The sequence below is a fragment of the Setaria italica genome, chromosome VII (assembly GCF_000263155.2).
Source record: "Setaria italica strain Yugu1 chromosome VII, Setaria_italica_v2.0, whole genome shotgun sequence".
Taxonomy (NCBI): Eukaryota; Viridiplantae; Streptophyta; class Magnoliopsida; order Poales; family Poaceae; genus Setaria; species Setaria italica.
The window spans coordinates 20,280,465-20,306,816 of NC_028456.1; the positions used below are offsets into that span (position 1 = coordinate 20,280,465).

Consider the following 26,352-nt stretch of genomic DNA (forward strand, 5'->3'; position numbering starts at 1 on the left):
GGCAAGTGGCAAGAGAATATTACTGGAAGATTCGATTGGTACTTTCCCCTTGGCCGGCTACAGTATTAATATAAGTACTGTATCTACTGTATAATATCCGTTGGAGTGAAGAAATGGCAGCCTAATCACCTGCTAAAGTACTAAGTACATGCGTTCAGAACGAGAACGACGCTGACTTTGCTTGTTCCCGAGAACAGTTGCTAGAGAGAGGGAGGAGCGCATCACCCCGCCGCCGGGGTGATGGAGGTCCTGAGCCCGTCGCCGTCGCCGCCGCTGCCCAGCCCCTGCCCAAGCCTCCGCTGCGGCGGCCGCCGGGAGCAGCGCCACGGCGAGGCGTGGGTCCACGTGGCCGTGGGGAGGTCGCCGGAGAAGACGCTCGGGCTGCTGCGCTGGGCCCTGCGCCGCTTCGGGAACCCCCGCATCGTCCTCCTCCACGTCCACCAGCCGTCGCCGCTCATCCCGACACTCTGTGAGTACCGTACACGGCTCTGTCACATACCTCTGTTGCGTTTCGTTCAAGTGCTCAGTCACTCATCCACTCATTCGTTCGTTGAACACCCAAATCGAATGAAATGGCTCCAAACTAATGAACTGGGAAATTCAGTAGGAAAGATTCCGGCGGCGCAAGCCACGGAGGAGCTGGTGCTCTCCCATCGCAAGTCGGAGAAGGAAGAGATGGACAAGGTCCTCCTCTCCTACCTCGCCTTCTGCCGCAGGGCCCAGGTGCAGGCAACGCTTCTTCGCACGGAGAACGACCAAATCCACGACGGCATCCTCAACTTGGTCAACCATTACAGGATCACCAAGCTTATAATGGGCTCTACACCTGACAAGTATGCTTCTGTTATCTCTTGAAAGCTAGTAGCATATATTACGCTCTGCTATTTGTCTGAACCGTATTCTGGTGTGCAGTTGCTTCAAGTTGAAATATGGCAAAGAATCTTTAATGGCTAGCAATGCTCCTGCATTTTGCCAAATCTGGTTCGTGTGGAGAGGAAGGCAAATCTGGACCAGAGAAGCGAGTGCAGCCATCGACAACAATGCTCCGGTTCACTACCAAGATGATGCCATGACAACAAAAAGGATTAGGTTCAGCTCATATTCTAACAACACCGAAACAAGACTTGATGAAGGACATGTCACGGGCGAGGCACTAATGACAGTTGATCTTAATCAAGGCACTGTTTCAGATTATGACGCTCTTGGGGCACGTGAAGCCAACCATTTCTACAGTATGAACATGGCAAAATGGCAAGATGCAGAACCGGCACTCAACTCAACCTTCTTCTCTGATTCTTCTGTACATATGGACACATTACCCTTCTATTCTAAGGTGGTCCCTCTGCTTCATCTATATATGCATCCATAATTTCATGCTTGAGACTTGTGTAAAACATAATATGGATAGGTTTTTTATTCCAGGAAGTATTGGACAGAAATCTCAAACATGTAATGATGGAAGCTGATGAATCAAGAAAGGAAGCTTTTGTTGAACTGCTGAAGCGCAAAGAAGCAGAGTCAAAAGTAGCAAGTGCTTTTGCCAGGGTATGCAATGTAATATATTCCGCATCATTTAAAAATATCATGTATTTACTTTGCTACCCTATTCCTGTAACTGTACAAGATAACTCGAAAACCAGCTGAAATCCAGATACTCAGCAGTCAGCATCCAATGTCAAATAATGTGAGGTTCTAAACATGTGTTCATTTGCATAACCAGCTTCTGGTCTCTGTGCAGGCAAAAGAGTCTGATTCTGCTAAAAAACATGAAATAAAAATGAGGGGGGAACTTGAAGCTTTATTGGTAGCCACAAGAAAGCAGCATGAAGATCTTATGAAAAACAAAGAGAGAGCTGTAGCAGGGTTAGAATCTTCTATGAGAAGATTAGCCATCCTAGATGACCATGCAGCAAAGATAAAGCTTCAGACGGATGAGTTTTCAGCAGAGCTTGAGCTGATCCAATCTTCCATAGAAAATCTCAAGCAGAACAAACTGAAAGTGCCAAAGCTTGAAGAATTGCCAAATTGCATGTCAAATGCTTTTGGAGATGATTTGTACAGCTTCAGAGAATTTACATTGTTAGATATGCAGTCTGCAACATGTGAATTCTCAGAGAGCTTCAAGATACAGTCACAAGGTCATGGGTGTGTATACAAAGGAGGAATTATGAACAGAACTGTGATGATTTATAAGCTGCACCCACACAGCATTGAGAGCGTGAAGCAGTTTCAGCAAGAGGTATTCCATGTTTCCCCGCTTCCAAATTTTCTGCTTATTTGCTGCATATCTTTGGGTCTGATGGAAATGCAGATAGATTTAGAAATTGCTATTGAAATTATGGGCTCCTTTATCAGTGCCGTGTGTACCTAGGAGGATATCATCATTTAGCTGAAGATACTTATTTCCGTTTTCTGTCTCAGGTTTGTATCCTTGGCAGGGTGAGGCACCCTCATATACTGACATTGGTTGGGGCATGCCCAGAAGCGCTGTGTCTGGTCTATGAATATCTGCCAAATGAGAGCCTTCACGACCGCCTCTTCAGCAGATGCAACAGCCATTGGTTGACATGGAAAATCCGTGCACGTGTTGTTGCTGAGATATCGGGTGCTCTGCTGTTCTTGCATTCATGTAAACCTCAGATGATCATCCATGGCAACTTGAAGCTTGAGAACATCCTTCTAGATAGCGAATTCCACTGCAAGATAGCCGATTTTGGTATTTCTCGGGTATTCACGGATAACACGACGGATTACCCATCATTTGTGGAGGGTTCCGAGCTGAAAGGGTCCTTTCCCGACACAGATCCAGAGTACAAGAGAAGCAAAGTAATGACGCAGAAGTCTGATATATACAACTTTGGAATGGTGATACTCCAGCTACTGACCGGAAAACAGGAGCTTGAAGGGCTTGCTGGTGAAGTAAGGCGTGCTATCTCTTGTGGCAAGCTATCATCCATTCTCGATCCAACGGCCGGGCGGTGGCCTACGGAGGTGGCTGGAAGGCTAGCATAGAAAATGTGACAAAAGCAGCAGATGCAAAACAGGCCAATCTTGGAAATAAAAAGGAGCTCAGGGAATTGTCATTAACGTGGACAGGTAGTGAGGAGGAGAAACAACATTGTCATAAGGTGCTGGAGGGTCTCGAAGCTCCTCCTATCTTGCACAATTGTTAACTTAGGCAAAGGGTATGGAACTGGATGTGATGAGTAATGAGGAACTTAGTATCTTTCTTTTTTTTTTCCCCTGCAGGAGATAATGCATGATCCTCAGGTGTGCGCTGATGGCTTAACGTACGAAGGGCGGGCGATTCGTAAGTGGATGGAGACTGGGAGGGGGACGTCGCCGGTGACCGGCCAGAAACTAGAGCATCGAAATCTCACGCCCAACCACGCCCTTCGCTTTGCTATCCAGGATTGGCTTCGTCACTCCCACTCCCTGATGAAGCTCTAGCGTGGCGTTTGTTTTGCTTTTCTGGTCTGTAAAGATTCACTTGTAAAAAGGAATAACGTATGCATAGAATCTAGTAACACGTAGTACTGTATATATAAATAATTTGAGTAGTTGCTTTAAGGTTTTTCTGTACGATTTTGACCAAGAGCTTTAGTACTTGACGGAATGTATCGGTAGTTTGTTTGATCGGTATTGCAGCTGCAGGATCACATTGATCACATACTTTTGTCCATTTATGCACTGCTAGCATGCCCTCGTACTGCAGTTACTAATCTCAGAATTCGGTAATTTAGGAAAAAGTCCAATTTACTACCAGGTAGGTCCAAATAATCCTTTAAAGAAACAAAAGATTTACTTAACCCTTCATTTTGCTAAACCAGTTCAAACCACAGCTTTAACACATACTTAAACCGGATTTGATGATTTGGCAGAATTAGGAACACTGACTTGGATCCACGTGTCAGCCCTGCCCTGCCGCCGCTTGCTACTCAGCGCCTGGAAGCGGTTTCCTCTAGCTTTGAGCCTCTACCATCGAGTCACCGACATACGGATCCCATCACATTTGGGTCCATATGGCATTGGCTCAAAGGCATGGGATCGTTCCCAGCGTCGGCCTCACAATAGTCTGTGATCCCGCGCGGCTCCTGGCCTTGCCCCGCCGCCACCTGCTGCCCGGCGTACGGGCTCCCGCGCCTCCGCGCGGCGCACGGACTTGCCTTGCGGGGGAGCGCAGACAAGGAACCGCTGATTTGCTGGGGTAGTGCCACCGTCAGCTTAAGGATGAGGCAATGCACGTCCTTCACCCCCTGCTTGGTATGTGTTCGATTAATTTCCCCTAATATTTGGCTCTGACGGAAAAATCTGCCTGGATGGGGAACCCACCAGAGAGTCGGCGTTGATGTTTCGGCCACCCAGGTCAGCTGACGTGTCGATCCTAGTCAGCAAAACTAGTTTTCTAATTCTGCCAAATCATCAAATCCGGTTTAAATATGTGTTAAAGGTGTCGTTTGAACTGGTTTAGGAAAATGAGGGATTATGTAAACTATTTTTTTTTAGAGTTTACTAGTAACGTGCACGTACGACACGCAGTGTTTGCGAAACAATTTATTTAAAGGATATGAAGAAACAAACCAAACTTATATCCAAACACATAAATGAAGGGGGAAAACTCATTTTATAAAGGCACTAATATGACGGAACTCAGAAGTCTATACTTGAGGTAGTAAATTAGACTTTTTTCTTTTCTTTTATCTTGGTACAGCGGATAGTATATGATCATGTGACTCTATGCCTGTGAATCCTGAGCCGCGCACCTGCAGCTGGTACGCGAGATCAGTGGCTTGTTCGCCGGCGACGGATGCTGGTTTTCCATTCATGCCGGTGTGCGTTGGTACACTGGTTTTGTTTCTTGGATTCTGCTTCCTGTACTGATGGTAACCGAGCTAGTTAGTTGGCCTAGCGGGTGCTGTGTGCTTTTGGAATCTGGTCTCCAAACCAAAGCGTCGATGGCCCAAAATCCCGGTATTTTTGGCTGCAGAATGATGGTGATTACCAAATTGTTTAAACAAAAGAGAAAGGACTGCCAGCCTGCCAGTCTCTACCGGCTCACTAATCAATCGTCTTTAACACAGATTACCGAGCCACGGCGGAACATCTTTAGGAAAACAAACACAAAACAAAGCGCCACAAATCTCGTGCTCTTTTTTGATAAAATAAAGAGAGAATGATGGCTGTGAGAAGCAAAGCACCAAGCCAGCCAAGGGATTTTTGCAGAGAGAGCAAGGAAGCTCCTACCGTCCTACGCCTCTCCAATCCTACTAGATCGTATTTCCTGCGGACTCCCGGTTGATCAATGGAATGATGGGTTAGATTGCTGCGCACGCCTTTCCTTTCCTCCTTGGTCCTGGCGGAGGGAGGCGATTCTTCTCTACGGGAAACAGGTGTGTGTGCTTCTCCATATATATGTGCATTTGCTCTCTTCGAAATACTACTGGTAGTGTACCGCTGCTTGTTTACAATAACGCTTAGGTGTACAAGCTTGCTTGGTACTCACAGTTCAATGGTTTCTTGGGGCGCAGGAGCTGGCAGGAGGTGTTGATCGAACCAGCGGATTCATGGGTTAGACTGGCGTTCGTGCGCGCCTTTCTTGTTTGTTGGTCTTCTACGACAAGAGGACTTCCATCATGAAAGCAGAAATAGAGGTATGGTACTACATGAATTGTAATTCATGTGACTATAAGCATTGATATTTTAAATTCAAACAAGTTTTCAGACACCAGTGCACTCTACTACTTTTTTTTTTGAAAGATAGCAGGAGCACTGCTAATTCATTTAAGAGAGGAGGGAATTGAGTTTACAAGTGGTTCAATATTACAGATAACAAATATAACTCGAGTGTTCATCATCTAAAGCGAAATTAAGATACATTGCCCAGGCTTGCACGCGCTCGGCGGCCCATGGCCAGTTCTTCCTGAACCCTCTGTAACACTTACTCTGGTCGTAGCGTCAGTTGTTGAAAAACTCTTCTATTCCGTTCGTTACAGATGTTCCACGCCGTGATGATGATGATCGCCGCCTTGGATCGTCGCTGTTGCTTGGTGAGTGCCTGCAAGACAGTAGACCACCAGACCTGCAAGTCCTGGTGTTCATCAGTAGGAGTGCTCACTTGGCCATCTGTCCAGACGCTGACCAAATGCCAAACTTGTTTGGAATAACTGCAATGTAAGCATAGATGTATTGCCATCTCAAGCTCCTGGTCACAGAGTGCACAGATCACATTGCACTGCCAGTTCCTAGCCACGAGTTTGTCAGCAGTCAAAATTTTACTTTGTATGAGCAACCACGCGAAAAACTTGTGCTTTGTCTCGATGGGAGCTTTCCAGATGGAAGATGCATCAAATGTGCTATATGTCCCTCTAAATTGTGCTTCATATGCAGACTTTGTAGTATATTGGCCATTGCTGGTCCATCTTCACGCAATCTGGTCCTCTTGATCATTGAAATTTATTTCCTAAACCAAGTCCCACAGAACTACAAATTCTGCCATCTCTTCCATTGTTTGCATCCTCCAAAGGCCTCGAGTCCAATTGTGATTAGTGGCATCCTCCTTCAGAGTTTTATTCTTTCTCCAGGCTAACTTATATAGTCTTGGAGCTATGTCTCTAGGAGCTTTCCCTTCTGCCCATGAGCATTGCCAGAACTTTGCAGTTTGGCCATTCCCCACCGTGACTATCATGCTTGCTTTGAAGAATTGCCTGTCAATCTCATCACATGGAATGTCTAAGCCTGCCCAAGGTCTGTCTGGTCTAGTCCACTCGTACCACAACCATCGCAGCCGAAGAGCTCTACTAAAGGCTCCAAGTTCAAGGATCCTCAATCCTCCAATTTGTTTTGGTATAGCTGTTTTTTGCCATTTGACTAAGCAGTGCCCACCATTTACTTGTTTTGATCCTTTCCAAAGGAAACTTCTTCTTATTCTGTCCAGCTTCTTCAAGGCCCATTTCTTGAGTTTGAAAACTGTTATGAAATATATGGGAATTGAGGACATGACTATTCTCACAAGTGTCAATCTTCCTGCTTTGTCCAGGAGTTTTCCTTTCCGTGTCTACAGCTTTCCTGCTACCTTGTCAATTAATGGCCGAATTTGAACTCTTGTTAGCTTTCTTGTGCTGAGTGGCAGACTCAAATAGGTGCATGGGAAACTCTTGATCTGACATGGGAAACTTTCCATCACTTGTTGAATATCTATCTGTTCACATTTGATTGGATACATTGCACTCTTATTCAAATTAATATGCAGCCCTAATGCCTTTCCAAAACCTTAAAAAATTGTGCTGATCACCTCCACCTCCTGTCTGACAGGATTCAGAAAAATTTCTGCATCGTCAGCATACAAGCTTGCTTTGAACGCTGTTGCTCTTCCCTGAATTGGTGATAGCAGGTTTTATTGCTCGGTCAGTCTACTACTGATTTATACATGCACCAATAATATTCATTGATTCATACATCTTACCAGAGCACGCATTCTTGTTCAAATACCTACTTGTTAACTGAAGCTGAATCAGATTAATTTTTTTGGAAAATAGAATAGTCTCCAACCTCTGCGACCGCACACAGCCAAACTGAATCGAATTAATGTGGCCTCACTTTGCTTCCTTGTTGCTCCACTGCATTATATCGGTGCAGGAGGTGTTCACATAGCCAGAGAAGATATTTGATCATATCCGGAGGGACGGAGACAGAAAGGTCATCTATTTTCATGGTTGGAATGGCTATGGGACGGCCCCATTCCTCATATCCATAGCACAAGAACTTCGGTCAATCAAAGCTAACAAAACTCCTCCAGAATTATGCTTTGATAAAATAGTTTATGTAGATTGCTCAGTGTGGTGAAGTAGAAGAGAGATGCAAAGGAAAATCACGGAGGAGCTCAAGCTTGATCCTGAAACAATGGCCAGGTTTGATAAGCAGGATGAGGAGGATGACTTCAATAGTGTGGACCATGGCTCTAGGGATGTGATACCACGTGTTACGCAAGTGATTGCCCGAACCCAGTGGAATAGAGATTTTTTATGATTTTTCCCAATGGAAGTGATGACGAGGTTGATATCAACAGTTTTGGTTTTACTCCACATGATCTTATGGACATTCAAAAGACGGTCTTTGACTATAGATGCCGAAAAATATGCGATAAAAAGCAAGCTACGATACACCCATCTTCTTCTTTATGACATACGGGCTGCCTGGGAATTAACAAGTTCAGAATTCCTTGATCTGCTACATGAAGAGGCTATTAACATTGTCACTCACCACCCATGGATGCAGGGCATTGACCTAGCAATAATAACAGAGTGTTACCTGTATGAGTTATTCTTGCTATATAGTTTCCACAGGGCCACTGGATTTGATTGGGTAGCTCATGCTCCAAGCTACTGGACGTGCGATAGGATAATTAAAGAGGACGGAATAAGGAAGATTAGTGATACACTGCATCAGGAAATATGTTGGGTGCATGATGCTTCCGAGCTTGGCATGTTATTTGAAGAACTCATGGAAGATGATGTGGAGGCTCCATGTTTTGGTAGTCAAAGACAATATTTCCTTCTTTAAGAAGAGGTCATATCGTTGGGTTTCTATCACCTCAAAGAATATAAAATTACATGAGGATATGAAAGCTATATTGGAAATCGCAACGTCATTGTTTGTAGCGATTGAAAAGTTGGATTGTCCACAAGACTTACCAGATGATCTTCTTAAACATTGCGGCAATCTTGGTGTGCTAATTCTCTCTAATTGTACCTTTAGCTTTTTATCACCTCCTTTCGTCCAGTGCTACGGATTAAGATTCCTCGGATTAGACCATTGCACAAATGACAACACAAGTGAAGGAGAGAACAATACAAACTGGTGTTAGCAGCAGGTAGTTGGGAGGATAGAAGAATTTGGATTCAAGGTAGGAAGCATGGATATGGGATTGGAGAGCAGATGAATGCTTAGGTTTAGGATTCAGTTTACAAGATGATTCATAATCTCCCCATCCTTTTACATATAGCTAGCGACGGCGGCGCAGACTCACGCATACACCTAATCCCATTCTAGGCCACTGAAGCGGTGGTTATCCTTCCTGGTCCGTGAAGACTTGCGAGGCCTAGATAAGCTTGCTCGAAAGCGATGCTGACATCCCCCCCCCCCTTCTTGACTTGCTGGTTGTCCCCAAACAGCCGCACGAGGAAACTACTACTGTAAGGCACCAAATCCTCCTAGGTAGCCAAAGAATCAGGAACATTAGACCATTTAATCAATACCTGAGTCACTTGCTAGACACCCTATAAAACCGAACAACAATGCAAAATATTCTTAGGAATGCTCCACCTGAAGGTGTGGTCAGATAGCAATGGAGTCACCTCATTTGGAGTACCCATAAGTTTCTTGAGTTGTGAAACATGAAATACCAGGTGAACCAATGAGGAATCTGGAAGTTGCAACTTATACGCGACTGAACCCACACGAGCTACCACTTGATATGGTTCAAAGAACTTGAAAGCTAATTTCTGGTTCGCTCTGGGAGCCAAAGATGACTGTACATACAGTTGAGCTTTCAGGAATACCCAATCACCAATCTAAAAAGACCCCTCAGTCCTTTTTGCATCAGCTTGCTTCTTCATTCTCTCCTTAGCCCTGAGTAAATGTTGATGGACTAAACCAGTCATCACATTATGCTCCTAAAGCCATTCAGCAAGATCTGACACTGTGACTGCATCATCTTCAGATATACCAAAGTGATGAGGTTCATAGCCATAAAGAATCATGAATAGAGATTTTTCAGTTGTAGAATGAGGACTGTTGTTATACCAGAATTCCACCAGAGCTAACCATTGGTTCCAAGTAATGGACAAGCATGCACAAAACAATGTATGAATGTATCCAGGCATTGATTACACGCTCAGTTTGCACGTCTGCTTGTGGATGATATGTTGAGCCCATGTTCAGTGTAACATCAGCAAGGCGAAACAGCTCCTTCCACAATTTACTTGTGAACACCTTATCGCGATCAGAAACAATCATAGTTGGCATACCATGTAACTTGTAGACTTGGTTATGGAACAGTTTAGCTACTGAAGCAGCCGTGAAGGGATGAATCAAGGGCAAAAATTGTGCATACTTGGAGAAGGTGTCAACAACTAAAATACAGTTGGCATGCCTAGATTTAGGTAAGCCTTCAATGAAGTCCATAGTGATTACCTGCCAAGATCTTGTGGGCATTGGTAACGGTTGTAGCAACCAGGGAAGCCGAGACCTGTCAGGCTTAGCCTGATGGCACACCAAACACGACTGAACAAATTGCTGGACAGCCTTCTTCATGCCCTGCCAAGCAAACATTTGCTCATCCTCTTGTATGTGACAGGTACTCCTGAATGACCCCCAACTGCGGAACAATGAAAAGCTTTCATCAGCTTGTTCTGAAGTATGTCATCCTTCCCAATCCATATTCTATTTTTATAACGGAGCAGATCATCCTTGAAGGTGAAATTAGACACTGTTGTTTCCTCCACTACCAATTTAGCCATTACAGTCTGAGCATGACTATCTTGGCCATAAAATGCTACCACCTGCTCTAGCCATTGTGGAGTACTAGTAGAAATCACTGCACATTCAGCCTCTGGTGCTTGAGATCTTCTTGAGAGGGCATCCGCAGCTCTATTATCCACTCCTTTCTTATAAATGATTTTGTACTGAAGACCCAATAGCTTGGTGAAAACCTTCTACTGCTATAGTATGTGCAGACGCTGTTCAGATAGCTGAACTAGACTTTTTTGGTCCGTGTAGATATGAAACTCACCATATTGCAAATAGTGCCTCCACTATTCCACTGTTGCCAATATGTCCATGTACTCTTTCTCATAAGTAGATAGGCCTTGAGATCTAGGCCTCAAGGCTTTATTGATGTAAGGCAAAGGGTGCCATTTTTGCATCAGGACTTCACCTATCCCCACTTCACTGGCATTAGTTTCAATACAAAATGGAATTGAAAAATTGGGCAAAGCCAATACTGGTGCTGAAATCAGTGCATTCTTTCGAGCTTGAAATGCAACATGATGGTCAGAGGTCCAAATGTACACAACTCCCTTTTTTAACAATTCTATTAGAGGTTTAGAGATAACTCCAAAATGCTTCACAAATTTGTTGTAATATCCAGCCAAACCCAAAAACCCTCTGAGTTCTTTCACATTGGCAGGAACAAGCCAGTCCATAATAGCTGAGCTTTTGCTAGGATCTGTAGCCACTCCATCCTGGCTGATAATGTGACCTAGATATGTTATTTATCTTTGAGCAAAGGTACACTTGGAAAATTTGACTTTCCACTGATCTTTAGCTAATAGTTGTAAGACCAGCTTGATATGTTCCAAATGTTCTTCATATGTGTTACTATAAATCAAAAAACATCAAAGAAAAATAGCACACACTTTCTAAGCAGTGGAGCTAATGTGGTATTCATTGCTTTCTAAAATGTAGACGGGGCACCCAAACAACCCAAAAGCCATTACTCTATTACTCTAAATTCATAATGTCCAGAGTGAGTCTGGAAAGCTGTCTTATAAGCTTCACCTTCTTTAAGCTTGATCCGGTGATAACCTGCTGTGACATCTAAGCTGGTGAACCAACTTGCCTGGCCCAATTCATCTAAGAAGTACTCAATGAGCGGCACTGGGTATTTTCACTTTAATGTGATTGCATTCAGATGCCTAAGTCAACATAAAATCTCCAAGTTTTGTCCTTCTTAACCAGCAAAACAGGTGATGAAAAAGGTCTAGTACTATGCTGAATAATACCTTCTTGCAGCATTGCTATGATCTACCTCTCAATCTCATATTTGATTGCGGGAGGGTATCTATATGATCTTACTGACACTGGAGTGGCCCCTTCCACCAATGGAATGCTGTGATCACAAGGTCGAGAAGGAGGTAGCCCACTAGGAGCATCGAAGACATCACCAAATTCATCCAGCAATTGAGCCAACTCTGAAGGAACTTCTAACTTGATAGTTGCCTTATCAGAGATCAAGACAGTACAAACCTTAACAATAGAGCCTTCATGTAATTCTTGCACCATACCCTGTAATATAGAAATAGGCCCCAAATATGGAATGGCCATCCACTTTTGCTTCCAATGCACCTTCGTAGGGCTATATTGCTCTAACCAGTCCATGCCCACTATCAGATCATAATGGCTTAATGGCAAAAACCTTCATGTCAGATTTAAAGGAACACCCCTAAATTGACCAATCAGCCTCAGGTAGGTGAGATAAACAACTCATTCGTCCCCCATCAGCAACCTAAACCCCCATTGGTTTATGCATTGGGAACACCCCTTGCAAAGTTGATGCCAGTGTTGTACTGATAAAAGTATTGGAACTCCCAGAGTCAATTATAATCATCACCTCTTTGCCTTGAACTAGACCTCTAAAATGCATTGTCTTTGGAGCTTCAGACCCCGACACAGCAGCCTCAGAGAGAGAGAGAGAGAGAGAGAGAGAGAGAGAGAGAGAGAAATAGCTGTTCTGGAGCATCCACATATCCTGCCTCAGTATCACCCTGTTCATCTTGCAGTTGGAATAAATCCCATATTTCCTGGATAACATGCAACTAAATAGAATCTGGACATTTATGATCCCTGCTCCATTTTTGTGCACATTTGACATAGAGGCCCTTGGCATGACGGTAAGCACGTAGTGCTGACAGCCTATCATGCACTGACCTGCTGCGTGATTGTTCCGCTAGACGCTTGTCATCAACTTTTTCCAACTTTGGTGGTGGTGAAAGTGGCAAGGACTGCTTGATTGGAGGTCTTGGCATGTGGAAATAATCATGTTTTCGCATCTCCTTCTTCTTGTCATGATAAGATACCTCTTCCTGCAAAAGGGCAAGGACACAAGCAGTATCTAGAATGGGAGGACGCTGAACTAGAACAGCAGATTTGAATTCACTTTTCAATCCATCAATAAAATGCATGGTATAATAGAGAGGGTCAGTGCGAGATTCATAAGTTGTTAATTGATCAACCAGCTCAGAAAATCTCTCTATATACTCTGCCACACTACTCAATTGCTTAATGTGAAATAGCTGTCTTATCAAAAGCTCATGATATTCTTTGCCAAAATGATCATTTTGCAAAATTCAGACTAGGGCACACTCCTGACTCATTTCTCTAATGATTGCAACCAACAAGCAGCAGCTTTGGTAAATTACATGGACGAAATTTTAATCCAAGCATTAGGATCTACATGGCACAGCTCAAAATAATCCTCACTATGCCTGATCCACAATCTGGGGTTATCACCATCAAATTCAGGGAAGTTTAACTTAGGAATTCTATCAGGACCTAAACTACTAGCAAAACCATGACTAATCTAGCAATCAAAATTCACATGCCTAGTGTCAAATTGCGGTTGCGAACTAGATCTAGGTAACTGCTTTGGAAGTTCAGTAAACATATCCTTGTCCGGGGAATATGTGTGGGTTAAAACCGCCCCAAACACATTCTCCCAGTTCCCCATCTCAGTGCGGTGCCCTCTAGGGCCGTCAGCTGGGTTGCCGGCAGGAGAAGACGCCGCAGCCGACCCAGGTTTGGTGAAGATTCCTACCGAAGGTAAGGGCGACGAATCGAGAAGCACTCGATTCACAGCTTTGCGAAGTGCCCCCACTTCAATCCGCAGATCCTCCATGGATGCTTCAATCATCGAAGACCAGCGCCGCATCCTCCATGACCTTAAAATGGTCACCAAGGCTTTTCTCCATCCCATCGATGCGATCTGACACTAACTCTTTGAGATCATCCAGCGACGACTTCAAGCACTTAAGCTCATCGATGATCTACTTCAGCTGAGGACCCATGGCACCCAATCCCTTACGAAATCGAGTGAAGTGCTCGTGAGAAATTTGGTGCGGCTCCAGATCGGTGTCTCTGATACCACTATGTTAGCAGCAGGTAGTTGGGAGGATAGAAGAATTGGGATTCGAGGTAGGAAGCACGGATATGGGATCAGAGAGCAGATGAATGCTTAGGTTCAGGATTCAGTTTACAAGATGATTCATGATCCTCCTGTCCTCTCAACTCTTGTTATATATAGCTAGTGGCGGCGGCGCAGACTCACGCACACACCTATCCTCTTGGCCCTTTTCTTCTCACTTCTTGTTTTTAAACAAGCCCTCTCTCTTGCTCTCTTTCACCCTCGGTGGTTTCATGTGGTGTAGTCTTCTTCTTGTTTGGTTGTGGCATCATGGGTTGTTTTGTGGCTGAGAACACGGTTGGCGCCCTGTTGGTCTTAAAGGAATTCGACACCAACAGATGTGTGAATGGAAAGAGATAGCACTTGTAAGTTCTCAAAAAATAATGAGTCTCTCTTTACAACGGGGTAGGACTCCCCTTTTTACAGCGACCTAAGAGCCACTTTACATTCCAAAAATATCCTTTCTCAACCACTACATTCCTAGGATATGTTGTACATAAAGGTCATTGGGGTAACATGTACAAATTAAATTCTACCATGTAGTCACATTTCTCATGCCTTCATGTAGTCACGCTTTCACCTTCATGTTGTCACGCATCTCACATCTTCATGTTGTCACGCTTCTCATGCCTTCATCCTTTCGACCTCGGGACTTCACCTTTGCACCATAAAACCTCCAGCCTCGTGCCTTCACCCTCGGCTCGAGAAAAATACCCAACCTCATGGCATTTGGTCCGTCATGCTACTCCAAGAGTTTGTTACCTCGTGATGTCTCCCTTCATGTTCCGTTCCTGAGTAAATAGTAAAATAGGTGAAAGCTCGGTGCTCCAGACTGGTTCCGAGCACTTGAGGTTCAACTCAATTAGAGTTCGGTCATCAGTTTAACAGTCGCTAGCTTTGAGTCCCTAGGGCAATAGGGAGGAAGCAAGGATAAGGGTTTTATCGCCAGAACAACTTTCTAAGAAGTTGCGAGGTTAACTAAGTTTTTTTCCCTAGTCTGGATCTTGCGAGGTTAGAGAGTTTTTACCTACGAACGGTCCTCGAGGTTGTTTAGTTTTTGGGTGATCCTCAACATAATCTCTGCTCCAGTGTTAGCAATCCCAGATTTTTTCCAGCCCTTTACAGTTGAGACTGATGCATCTAACAAAGACATAGGAGATGTGTTACAACAGGCTGGATACCCTATAGCCTACATTAGCAGAGCACTGGGACTAAAGAATCAAGGTCTCTCTACTTAAAAGAAGGAAAGCTTGGCCATTCTTATGGCAGTGGACCATTGGAGGTCATACCTGCAACCCTCTGAATTTATCATTTTGGCTGATCAAAGAAGCCTAGTGCATCTGGATGATCAGAGGTTGAACACCTACTAGCAACAAAAGACATTGACTAAACTGATGGGATTGCAATACAAGATTAAATACAAGAAGGGATCTACAAATAATGCAGCTGATGCGCTGTCTAGAGCTCCTCATACTGAAGCTGAAACTTTTGCATTCTCAGTTGCTCAACCTGTCTGGTTAAGAGAACTCCAGAACAGTTATGACCAAGACAGTGAGGCCAAGCAGTTAATGAGGAAACTAGCAGTTCATCCTGAACAGGGCAAGTACAAACTGTCACAAGGAATCATCAAATATAAGGACAGAATTTGGCTGGGTCATTGTGAATCTTTACAGCAACAAGTCATGCATGCACTCCATGCCAGTCCAATTGGAGGCCTCTCTGGTTTTCTAGTAACTTATACAAGAATCAAGAAGTTATTCAATTGGCCTCAAATGAAGAAACATGTGCAAGATTTTGTGGCAAATTGTTCTGTTTGTCAACAAGCAAAAACAGAGAGGGTACTGTATCCAGGCCTTCTACAACCACTTGTTGTCCCAGATCATGCCTGGCAGGTAGTCACTCTTGACTTCATTGAAGGGTTGCCTGTCTCTTCTTCTTATAATTGCATCTTCATTGAAGGGTTGTGGACAAGTTCTCTAAGTATGCACACTTTATCAAGTTGAGACATCCCTTTACGGCTCTAAAAGTAGCAAAAGAGTATATGGAGAATGTCTACAAATTACATGGGATGCCTCGTGCCATGGTGTCAGACCGAGATAGAGTTTCACCAGTCAACTATGGCAGGAGTTGTTCAAATTGTCTGAAACTGAACTCAGAATGAGTTCTGCTTATCACCCTCAAAGTGATGGACAAACAGAGCATATCAACCAGAGTGTGGAAGCATTCTTGCGCTACTTTATTCATTCTTATCCTACCTAATGGTCTCAGTGGCTCTCTCTGACTGAATTTCGGTACAACACCAACTTTCACACAGCTATGAACAAATCTCCTTTTGCAGTCCTTTATGGTCATGAACCTAGGCATTTTGGGATAGTTGGAGTTGAGTCTTGTGCTATACCTGATTTGGAACTTTGGCTCAAGGAAAGGGAAACTGTCACTGGACTGTTGCAACAACAATTACTCAGGGTACAGCAAAGAATGAAAGTACAGGCCGATAAGAAGAGACCTGAAAGATCATTTGTGTGGGTGACCAGGTGTGGTTGAAATTACAACCATATGTGCAACCTTCTATGGCATCAAGAGCAAACCATAAATTATCCTTCAGATACTTTGGTCCTTATGAAGTGGTGAGCAGAGTTGGTTCAGTGGCTTATAAACTGAAACTGCCACCTATTAGCATAGTGCATCCGGTGTTTCACGTCTCCTTGCTCAAGAAGGTTAGAGGTACCGTGCCCCCTTTGGTTTCTTCTCTTCCACCAGATACATCGTCTATGCAGGAACCCGAGATGGTGTTGGATCAACGCCTGAAGAACAGAAACAACAGGGCTGTCTCTGAGCTGTTGGTGAAATGGAAAGACTGGCCTGCAGAATTAGCTACCTGGGAAGATGAAGATCAGGTACGTCGCATGCTACCTTCTGGCACGGCTTGCGGACAAGCCATAATTCGAGGAGGGGAGAATGTCAAGAACCAGCAGCAAGCTGGGCCACCAGGAGAAGAGGCCGAAGATCTGAAAGGGAAATGCATCAGAAGGCCCAACGTTCGTCTACATGGACCTGAGTGGGTGAGGCCTTAGAATCAGCCCATGTAACAGGCAGCAGCAGCGTTTGCTTGTAAGGGTACTTAGGGTGTGTTTGATTACTGGGTTGTAGTGGGTCGGAATGGGTTCGACCCACATTGTCCCGTGTTTGGTTGAAAAAGGATGTGGGTTGGGTCCAACCCAGATGGGAATATTCCCACGAGATCCGGGTTCGCTGCATTCCTCCAAAACGGAGGAACCACGCCGACCCAGATGGACGCCGTGCTTCTCCGTCTCCGCGCTTGCCCGCACACCGGCGCGCTTGCCGCCTCCCTCGGTCGCCAGGCTCCGGAACGCGCACCCGGGGCTCGTCGTCGAGGAGGCAGGCGGCATGAAGGAGGCGGCACTGGGCGTGGAGGAAGCGGGGGCCGGCGCGGGGCGGGGATGGGGCGACGCTGGGCGGGGAGGAAGCGGCGCCGCGCGGGGAGGCGTCGCCGGGCAGGGAGAAGGCGGTGGCGGGCGGGGATGAGGCGGGGGCTGGTGCGGGGCGTGGAGGAGGCGGCCAGCACTGGGGCGGGGAAGAGGGAGCGGGCAGCGCCCAGTGGAGGGAGGGAGCGGGCGGCCCGGTGGAGGCGGCGGTCGGCGTCGGGTGACGAGGAGGCGGCCGGGAGGGAGGGAGCGGGCGGAGCCCGGCGGAGGGAGGGAGCGGGCGGCGCCCAGTGGAGCGGGCGGCCCGGCGGAGGTGGCGGTCGGCGCCGGGCGACGAGGAGGCGGCCGGGAGGGAGGGAGTGGGCGGCGCCCGGCGGAGGGAGGGAGCGGGCGGCGGAGCGAGTAGAGGAGCAGAGGAGGCAACCGGGAGGGAGCGAGCAGAGGAGGTGGAGGATGAAGAAGATGGCGTGGGAAAAAAAAGAAAAGAAGAGGATGACATGTGGGCCCCGCAGCTAATAGGTGGGCCCCACAACTAACGGTGTTAAAAGGACATCCATCCCAACCCTCTCAACCTCCCCAACCAAACAAAAGACTGGCTCCAACTCATCCCTCTCTATCCCTCTCATCCAAACACGAGCTGGGTTCACTCCAACCTACAGAAAGGGGTTAAACCAAACGCATCCTTAAAGCATTGCTTGTGGGGGAGGAAAACTCGTCTTGGAACCTGTCGGCGTTGGCGACGGCGAGCTCATGCTCGAGAACCCGACGAGGTCCAATTCCTGTATCTTAACCAGAATTCCAATCTTATAGAGTGAATCGTGAACTCGAGATCTAGTGTTGTGACACAGGATCAGGGGATGCTTCAGCCTCCACCGGCTGCCAGCCTTGAACGGCCGCGAGCCAGGCGTGAAGAGGCCGGCCGTCGAGATGGAGAAAGACTGTGGGACGCGCTGGAGTGGGACGGGCTGGCCGCCGGCCACCACCCCGACCTCTTCGAGCCGCCTGTGCACTCGCGCTACTACAGGCGAAGCCGCCTCCTCAGAGGCACCGTCCTCAGGTACATACATGTCTGACAGTCTGAGCATTGGTTTGTTATAGCTCTATACTACTGTCTGACTGCATACTCACTCACCATTTACATCTCCTCTACCTCTCGCATTATATTGCCCAGGTGATTCCTGAGCCAGGCATCCTACTGGTGACATGAGTCATGAGAGACCAGTGGCTTGTTCGCCAGCGATGGATGCTGGGTGATTTCATTCATGCGCTGGTTTGGTTTGTCTTGTCGGATGCTGCTTCAGCTCTCAGCTGCTTCCTCTGGCTGAGCTTGTTGTGGGAGGTAAGGGCCTCAGGCTGTTGTTAGTTCCTGCCTGTGCTTTGGAATAAAAAACGCGGCCTGGTGTTCTGCCTGCGCGCGTGTTGCGCTCATGCGGTCAGAGAACGGCCGGTGTGTGTGGCTTGCAATCGGATCTGAAACAATGTGCTTCCAGTCGCAGCTGGGTTTGTGTTTGCCTGCCCTCCTGCTGCATGTGTGTGTGTGTGATTGGGTGTGTTTGATTTGTTTGGTTTCATGATGAGTGCCTGCTGCGCCGTTTGATGATTTGTTTGCGTAGCTAATAATAAGCAGCAGCTGCGGCGCCTGCCGTGGCTGCCCTGAGTTTGTTTGCTATGTTTTTTTTTTGAACGAACGGGCACGGGACAGTGCCTATTTCATTGAGATAGTAGAATAGTACATGAAAGTTACAAGGAAGTTACAAAATTAATCACGTAGCGCTATTACTCTCTTGATAAAAAGGACGCTAAGGCTCTCGCCCCCGCTGATATCCAGGTGCCTGCTTCCTCTTTGATTTTTGCCAACATTGAGGTTGTTGCCATCTCTTGATGGTTAAAAATTCGTCGATTTCGCTCCTTCCAGAGTTCCCATATTATTAGCAAACCCATAGAGGCAACTCCTTTCCGAGGTGCTTCAGTCCTTGTCATCATATTGATCCACCAATCGAGGGCATTGTCGGTTGGGTGCCATTCCGAGGGTTGTATGCTGGGTTGCGAAGCCCAATTGGCAACGTGGCTCCATAGTCGCCTGGTGTATCTGCATTGGGCCAGGATGTGATGTGCTGTCTCTTGTTGTCCGCGGCATAAAGGACAATTTGGTGAGTGAGGCCATCCTCGTCGCGCAAGTCGATCAGCTGTCCAGACTCGGTCCTGTAGTATCAACCACGCGAAGAATTTGCATTTGGGTGGCGCCCAACATTTCCATATTGTTTTGCTGTGTGGTGCATAAGTGGAGCCTAGGAACTGCGCCTTGTATGCTGATGCCGCTGAGTACTGTCCGTTTTGTGTGAATTTCCAACGGATTGTGTCTTCCTGTTGTTCTTGCAGCGTTACTGGTGCTAGTAGCCGCCATAAAGTGACGAATTCTTGCAAGTGTTGTGTTGTCAGTCCGGCATGGATGTTAATGTCCGCCACCCAGCTAGTATTGTGTAGGGCTTCTGCGAGTTTTTTATGTTTCCTCCTGGATAGTTTATATAGATTGGGCGCAATGTCCTTTGGTCTAGTTCCCCGTTCCCAGGCTGAGTGCCAAAAGCTTGTTTTGCGTCCATTGCCCACTGTGATAGTTGTGCAAGCCGCGAATAAATGTTGGTCAGAGTCGTCACATGGGGTACCCATTCCAGTCCATGTTTTCCCCGGGGATTCCCACTCGTGCCAAAGCCAGCGCAGTCTCAAGGCTCTAGCGAAATTGGTGAGGTTCAACACTCCTAGTCCGCCGTTTTCTTTCGGTAAGCAGGATTTCGTCCAATTGACCTTGCATTTGCCACCTGTCAGCATACTGCCTCCGGCCCAAACGAACCGTTTTCTGATTTTGTCGATTTCTTCCATTACTTCGCTTGGAGGTTTTAAGACTGTTAGCAGATATAACGGTTGTGCCGAGAGCACGGCTTTGGTGAGGCAGACTCGGCCTGCTTGTGTAATGTTGCGATTGTGCCATCCAGAAAGCTTCTTGGCTGCTTTGTCTATTAGTGGCTGAAAGTCCACTTTCCGCAGACGTCTTATCGCAAGTGGTAGTCCAAGGTATTTTAGCGGAAAGCCTGTGCGAGTGATCGGCCAATCAAAGAGGGTTTCATCTAGGTCCACGTTATTGCAACTAATGGGGGCCACAGTTGTCTTCTGTAGATTTGTTTGTAGTCCTGTAGCCTCGCCGAATAGGTGCAATAGTTTTGTGACATTTGTGACGTCTGCTTGAGTTGGCTTTATGAAGATGACCGCGTCATCCGCGTACATAGAGATGCTGGTGCGCGGCGTACGTTCACCTAGCTTTTTGAGTAGTCCCATGCCCGTCGCCATGTGTATGAATTGATACAGCGGATCTATCGCCAGGATGAAGAGAAAGAGGGATAGTGGGTCTCCTTGTCGTAGTCCTCGTCCATGCATTATTGGGTCAGATGGAATGTCGTTTATCAGGACCTTGGAGGTTGATGTGGTTAGTAAGGCCGTGATCCAGTTTCTCCATCTTGTGGGAAATCCTCTATGTTGCAATAATTCAAGCAGGTAGTCCCAGCGTACCGAGTCAAAAGCCTTTGAGATGTCTAGCTTCATTAGCAGCGTCGGCATTCTGTGCCTGTGGAATCTTCTTGCCATATTCCTAACATAAAGGAAATTGTCGTGGATGCTTCGTCCCTTAATGAAGGCACTTTGGCTTGGCGATATCAATTTGTCCATATAGGGTTGAAGCCTAGTGGCCAGCATTTTTGTAATTATCTTTGCTATTGAATGTATGAGACTTATCGGTCTGAATTCATTGATACTCTCGGCTCCATCCTTTTTGGGTACTAGTACAATGTTGGCCGAGTTGAGCAAATTTAGGTCGTTGCATCTACCCGCGTGGAAGGCGTTTACTGTTGCTATAATATCTCCTTTAATTATATTCCAGCAAGATTTGAAGAACAAGCCAGTGAAGCCATCTGGTCCCGGCGCTTTGTCCTTGGGCAGGGCAGTTATTGCATTTTCTATTTCCTTGTCCGAAAAAGGGTTGTCAATGCCGGTTAGATCCACTGGTGGAAACTGTAGTTTTTCCCAGTCGAAAGTTTTGGTGCGGGCAGGTGGGGCAGACATCACACCATCGAAGTGATTCTGGATTATCTGCTGTTTTTGTGAGTGCGTTACGGCCCAGTCATTTCCCATCCGCAAACGTTGAATGAAGTTTTTTCTTCTTCTCCAATTTGCCTTGAGGTGAAAAAACTTAGTATTTGCATCACCGTGTCGTAGATAGGTTATCCTAGAGCACTGTTTCCTTCTTGCTTTTTCTATGGTTGCCCATCCTAACAGTCTGTTTTTGAGTTTGCTCCGTAAACTGTGCTCCGGTGCAGTGAGCAATCTTGTTTCCTCGGCTACGTCGAGGCGTAGGATGACTTCTTGAGCCATATGCATTTTTAATCGAGCCTCGGAGATTAGCGTTCGACTCCATGATCGTAGTGCTTGAGCTGTTTTGTATAGTTTGTAGCCCAGCCTATGGAACGGCTCAGTGTGGGTGGTCGGCTTTGACCATTCCTTGGTAACAATCTCATGAAACCCTGGATGCATTTTTAATCGAGCCTCTGATTCGTGTGCCTGATGCCGGCTGCTGTGATTCGTGAACCAGTTATTAAAGCTTCAAGGTATGGTGTTTCTGGTGTGCGAATTGTTCTTGCGAGGATCAGCTGGGAGATGTTTGTATCCATGCATCTGCTTTCACTTGGGAAGAAGAAATTTGATGAGGTTCGTCTACATTAAGCAGCACATGTTTTTGGCATAGCCATCAACGAAAGAATTAGCTTCCGATGCGACATTGAAGTGCCACCAATCTGACGACTTCTTAATTTTGCTCCAGTACGGGGACAGTTTCTGTTTTCATGTCTGTAAACCGGGCAGAATCCGCCTGCATGCTCTGTTTCCTCTGAATCCACAATTCTTCTGAGCTGCAAGCCTGCAAAGTTTACTTGTTTTGATTCCGCTAATCCGCCTCCGCTTCCAAGGAAAAAAGGATACAGAAACTCTTTCACATTTGCGTTCCATACTTGAACAAAGAACCTGATGTTCATCACTCCTTTTATGATCCTTCCAAAGCAGAAATACCAACATAACAACAGAGCGCTCGAGTCCAGACTCACAAGACTCCAGTAAAAAAAAAAACAGATGCTCATCGCGCCTTTAATTATCACTAGTGAGCTTAATCTGTAGACCAGAGCATAACCCAAAACAAAAACAAAAATTACCAAAATAAAAAAGGTCCCACCGGGATTCGAACCCAGGTCGCCAGATTCAAAGTCTGGAGTGCTAACCACTACACTATGGAACCGATTGATGTTTATTTTCTTTGTTATATTTATTTATACAATTTATCATATTATAGCACTGTACAAACCTACTTGAATTTCTGGGATTATAACATGTTTCTACCTAAAAAAAACAGAGACATCGCATTCGAGGTGAAAAATCTTAATAACTTGACACCTAGAATCAGCAGATAGCATGTTAGTGCTCAGATCACAATATATTCCATCTCATAGCCCATCATCGCACCAATCAAATCTTCCAAGGTAATAAAAAAGTGAAGGAAATTTATATGTGAGCCGATAGTAAATGAATAGCCTCTGAGAATCACAAAATTGGTGATTGACTAATTGTCGCATTGTAAGTACATACTTATTACCTAGCCCAAAACATATGCAAAGATCAAAGAGTATGCACACGCACACAAACTTCCGGAGAACAGGAACGACACACAGTATCTATTTTACAGTTTCTTATTTCGGAGGGATTTCTGCTACTTTTTCACTCACTTGAGCATCCTTAGACTCTAGGTTGGCGGCCTCAGCTCTTTTCATTGCGATTTCTCTTTGCATTTTTATTTGCTCTTGCATAACTTTTGCCATCTCCTTCATTTGCTTTTCTTCTTTCTCCATCTGCATATCTGTTATGATCTTAGCATTCTTGTCGATTGGTTTGAAATATTCATCTATGGCAGTTTCCTGAAATTACAATGGAAAACAAGTTAGCAAGACATTACAAATGGACATGCATAATACAGGAAGCATTCGTCTTATTGCCATGTGCGCAATCCCATGAAATGATGAAACTGCATCAGAAACCTGAACTTCCACTTCTAATATATATTCAAAATATTTCACATCAACCAAACATGTACGATTGCATTCTTTTTGCATGAGGACAGCATGATGGTCAATCTTTGTCCAATCGTCTCTCACTTCTCTCGGCACAGGAATTCATTCAGGTTTTACATTTGTTCAGAAACTAAGTTGTTGCAAAATGCAGTATACATTTCCAAGGCAAGCATTAATTAATTTTTTAGATGGAAACTTACAGCTTCTTCAAGATGCTGATTGAGAGCTTGCATCTGCTGAACCACTTGACGAACCTCCGATAAGATAACTTTTTCTGGCTGTTTCTGCAGCTCTTCCTTCCTAGCTTGGGCCTGAATGAATAATAGTAAATCAAAGGGATCAAACTGACTAACTGTTTTGCGACGACTGATATTTGTAATTTTAAGACGGATATTTACTTGATGGGAAAGCTAGCTTTTTATGTATCTTCAACTCTCTTACCTCTCTCACATAACAGCTCTACCTGCTACCCCCTACCCATATCTAATTAGCATGCTCTATGCCACTTTCATTTCTTGAAAGTAAATAGTTTTGGGGCAGAACACTGGTTTGCATTACATGAAGGTGTTCCTATAGCTAACATTCTAAGCATAGTACCATATATACCAATATTTATCTGCAATGGTAAAACATCATTCATGTGAATACTGAATAGACTAAGAAACTCACAGCTTTTCCCACTCAATATTTATGCTGCTAAAATGCCAACATAACTAACAGTAACAACATGAAAAATCCAAGAACTGTGATGCATTATGACTCGCTACACAACAATCCAAGAGGACAGATGGTAAAAAGGACACATTCTGATAGCCGTTAAATGACTAAGTAATCCAAATATTTTCCATATCCAGGAGATACTAATAACTTTTTAAAAAATGTTCAAGGGTTGATGCAAAATGCAAAAAAAAAAAGTGCAAAAATACTCATTGTTCAATGATCATCGTTGCGCAAAATAAAAGGAAAACATAAGTCAAAACCACACTTTATAATAAGGAGCATTTTCAACTTCAAATCAGTGCAATCTCAAGATACCCCAGTGCAACACCATGACCAGAGAGAAAACCTTCCTATAAAACCCATACAACAACAAATTGTTGGAAGTTAAAGGGCAGGGTTGTACCACATCATTAAACCACATTAAAGAGTATTTTGCATAACTCTGCATAACTGTAACTAACTCGGTCTACTAACTAAAGATCAATACTCATGTAGGGAAGACATGGAAATGACAACATTTTGAAATGGGTATGATATAACAATCAGTTGCCGTCAACATTAAGAACTGCATAAAAGTTGAAATACATAGGGTACCTCTTCGGATCAATCATTTTGACCAAAAATACAGATTTTCTGTACCTACTAGTTTCACACGCGTGACCAACCCACACTGCCACGTAAAAGTAGGTTTGGCACTAAATGTTAAGCGCTAGACACAGTGCAAATCAGCTAAACATCGCAACTTAAATTGAACAGGGAATGGCAGTTCCACCACGGAAACTCTTTTGGTTAACCTTATCCTATTTTCAGCAAGAGAGGACAGGAAGAAGATTTGGTATCATGCAGGATTAAAAGGCATAATTGGCTATACTTTTACCAGCAAATTGGTTCCACCACACAATTAAACAGGACAGTAGGCACTGCTAGAATATCGAATGAAATCTCGTGGCGGAGGTACTTGCCATCTCGAGGCGCTTCTGCAGCTGCAGCCTGTAGGACCGGATCCTCCTCTCCTCGTAGCCGGACATCACCCGCACGATGAACCACGCCTTCCTCCCGAACTGCACCAGCTTGTCCATCCTTCCGTGAGCGGTAAGGTAGCACGCGCCCGCCGACGCCCAGCACCTTGGGGGAGATCGGCCTTGCGCGCTAGGAAGAAGAGCCTAGTGGATCCACGGCTCGATTAGACAAGCAGGTAACCACGCCGCAACTGAATCGGCGACTAACAGAACGGATAGAAAATGAAAAGAGTCGAATTTTGAAGAACAAACTCCTGGAACAATCCACCCAGGCTGGCGTGGGTCACTTACGAGGAAATGGGGGAGCCGATCCAAGTCCGAACGGATCCCCACCCCACGCCGGCGCGGTCCAAGAAAGAGGGGCGGGAGGAAGAGGAGGGCGGAATTGCCTTGACGAGGAAAAAGGGTTCAGCGGAATGACGACGCGCCGACGGTGAGGTCGCCGATGGTGGCGCGCGTGGCGGCGGTAGAACAGGGAGGGAGGAGGGAGAAGGGAGAACCCAGCCAAGCCCGTTCTGCAGGTTTTCTTTTTACGGTTTTACCCCTAAACCCAGCGCAGAATTACGATGAAACGGAGGGCCTTTGATGTCCCTAAACAAAAGCGTTCGGTCATACTACCAGTTTTTTCATCAGATGGCCATGGCCCGGTTCAGCTGGTTTTTGCCCCGAGCGACTTTTTTTTTAAAGTTCTACGGAGGCGGGGTTCATTGAAATGGCCCATAACAGCCCGCATGATAGTATTTACATAAGGGTTACATCGTAAGATTTACATTGCCGTAATAAGCAGAGTACATCATGTATCACATATGCTAGTTTCTGATTGCTTCATCTTGCAGCGCCACAACGCCGCGTCCGCCTTGCAGGCCATCAGTGTTTGCCGAAGTGCCATGTGCTCATCGCGGAAGACAACTCCATTTCTTCTTTTTCCGAGCTACCAACAACACAATAGAACCATGGTCTCAAAGTGCATGCTAGGTATGTGAGCTGGGCACGGTAGCTCGTCAAGCGTTGTGGTCGTGACGCCCTCAGGCAGTTCAAACTGAAGTGATCGC

General features: G+C 45.5%; 2 protein-coding genes, 3 long non-coding RNA genes and 1 other non-coding gene across 7 annotated transcripts; 3 read left to right on the forward strand and 3 right to left on the reverse strand.

Annotated features, from left to right (window-relative positions):
• The first annotated feature begins 130 nt into the window (after nucleotides 1–130).
• Nucleotides 131–3,012, forward strand: LOC101761954 (U-box domain-containing protein 33). Its single transcript, XM_022828023.1, has 6 exons — nucleotides 131–469; nucleotides 605–833; nucleotides 913–1,333; nucleotides 1,423–1,545; nucleotides 1,739–2,239; nucleotides 2,422–3,012. Exons 1-6 carry the CDS (start codon nucleotides 241–243, stop codon nucleotides 3,010–3,012), a joined length of 2,094 nt encoding a protein of 697 aa, XP_022683758.1. The 5' UTR covers nucleotides 131–240.
• Nucleotides 3,013–4,992: 1,980 nt separating this feature from the next.
• LOC101761681 lies at nucleotides 4,993–8,737 on the forward strand. 2 transcript variants are annotated; one of them, XR_002678414.1, is made up of 4 exons: nucleotides 4,993–5,390; nucleotides 5,529–5,651; nucleotides 5,994–6,047; nucleotides 7,312–8,737. It is a non-coding gene; the product is annotated as an uncharacterized LOC101761681 (long non-coding RNA). The 2 variants fall into 2 exon arrangements; XR_215522.2 differs by lacking the exon at nucleotides 7,312–8,737 and having other exon boundaries at nucleotides 5,994–6,829.
• A 136-nt stretch (nucleotides 8,738–8,873) lies between these two features.
• On the reverse strand, nucleotides 8,874–14,137 carry LOC111257847. The gene is made up of 2 exons (XR_002678415.1): nucleotides 9,322–14,137; nucleotides 8,874–9,209 (listed from the first exon to the last, which is right to left on the reverse strand). It is a non-coding gene; the product is annotated as an uncharacterized LOC111257847 (long non-coding RNA).
• Nucleotides 14,138–17,890: 3,753 nt separating this feature from the next.
• On the forward strand, nucleotides 17,891–19,070 carry LOC101761424. Its single transcript, XR_002678629.1, has 2 exons — nucleotides 17,891–18,460; nucleotides 18,575–19,070. It is a non-coding gene; the product is annotated as an uncharacterized LOC101761424 (long non-coding RNA).
• A 3,593-nt stretch (nucleotides 19,071–22,663) lies between these two features.
• On the reverse strand, nucleotides 22,664–22,735 carry TRNAQ-UUG. Its single transcript has one exon. It is a non-coding gene; the product is annotated as a tRNA-Gln (tRNA).
• A 242-nt stretch (nucleotides 22,736–22,977) lies between these two features.
• On the reverse strand, nucleotides 22,978–25,844 carry LOC101762635. The gene is made up of 4 exons (XM_004975581.3): nucleotides 25,592–25,844; nucleotides 25,244–25,444; nucleotides 23,762–23,872; nucleotides 22,978–23,408 (listed from the first exon to the last, which is right to left on the reverse strand). The coding sequence occupies exons 2-4, from the start codon at nucleotides 25,358–25,360 to the stop codon at nucleotides 23,184–23,186; spliced, it is 453 nt and encodes a 150-aa protein (XP_004975638.1). The 5' UTR covers nucleotides 25,361–25,444; nucleotides 25,592–25,844; the 3' UTR covers nucleotides 22,978–23,183.
• Nucleotides 25,845–26,352: the final 508 nt, after the last annotated feature.

Excerpts from the sequence above, each read along its gene's own strand:
- LOC101761954 (XM_022828023.1), top strand. The coding sequence starts at position 241 with ATGGAGGTCCTGAGCCCGTCGCCGTCGCCGCCGCTGCCCAGCCCCTGC. Across the intron at positions 834-912 it reads ATGGGCTCTACACCTGACAA|TTGCTTCAAGTTGAAATATG; the intron begins GTATGCTTCTGT and ends TCTGGTGTGCAG. Across the intron at positions 1,334-1,422 it reads CATTACCCTTCTATTCTAAG|GAAGTATTGGACAGAAATCT; the intron begins GTGGTCCCTCTG and ends TTTTTATTCCAG.
- LOC101762635 (XM_004975581.3), bottom strand. The coding sequence starts at position 25,360 with ATGGACAAGCTGGTGCAGTTCGGGAGGAAGGCGTGGTTCATCGTGCGG. Across the intron at positions 23,873-25,243 it reads TGCAGAAGCGCCTCGAGATG|GCCCAAGCTAGGAAGGAAGA; the intron begins GCAAGTACCTCC and ends TTATTCATTCAG. Across the intron at positions 23,409-23,761 it reads ATCAGCATCTTGAAGAAGCT|GAAACTGCCATAGATGAATA; the intron begins GTAAGTTTCCAT and ends TTGTAATTTCAG.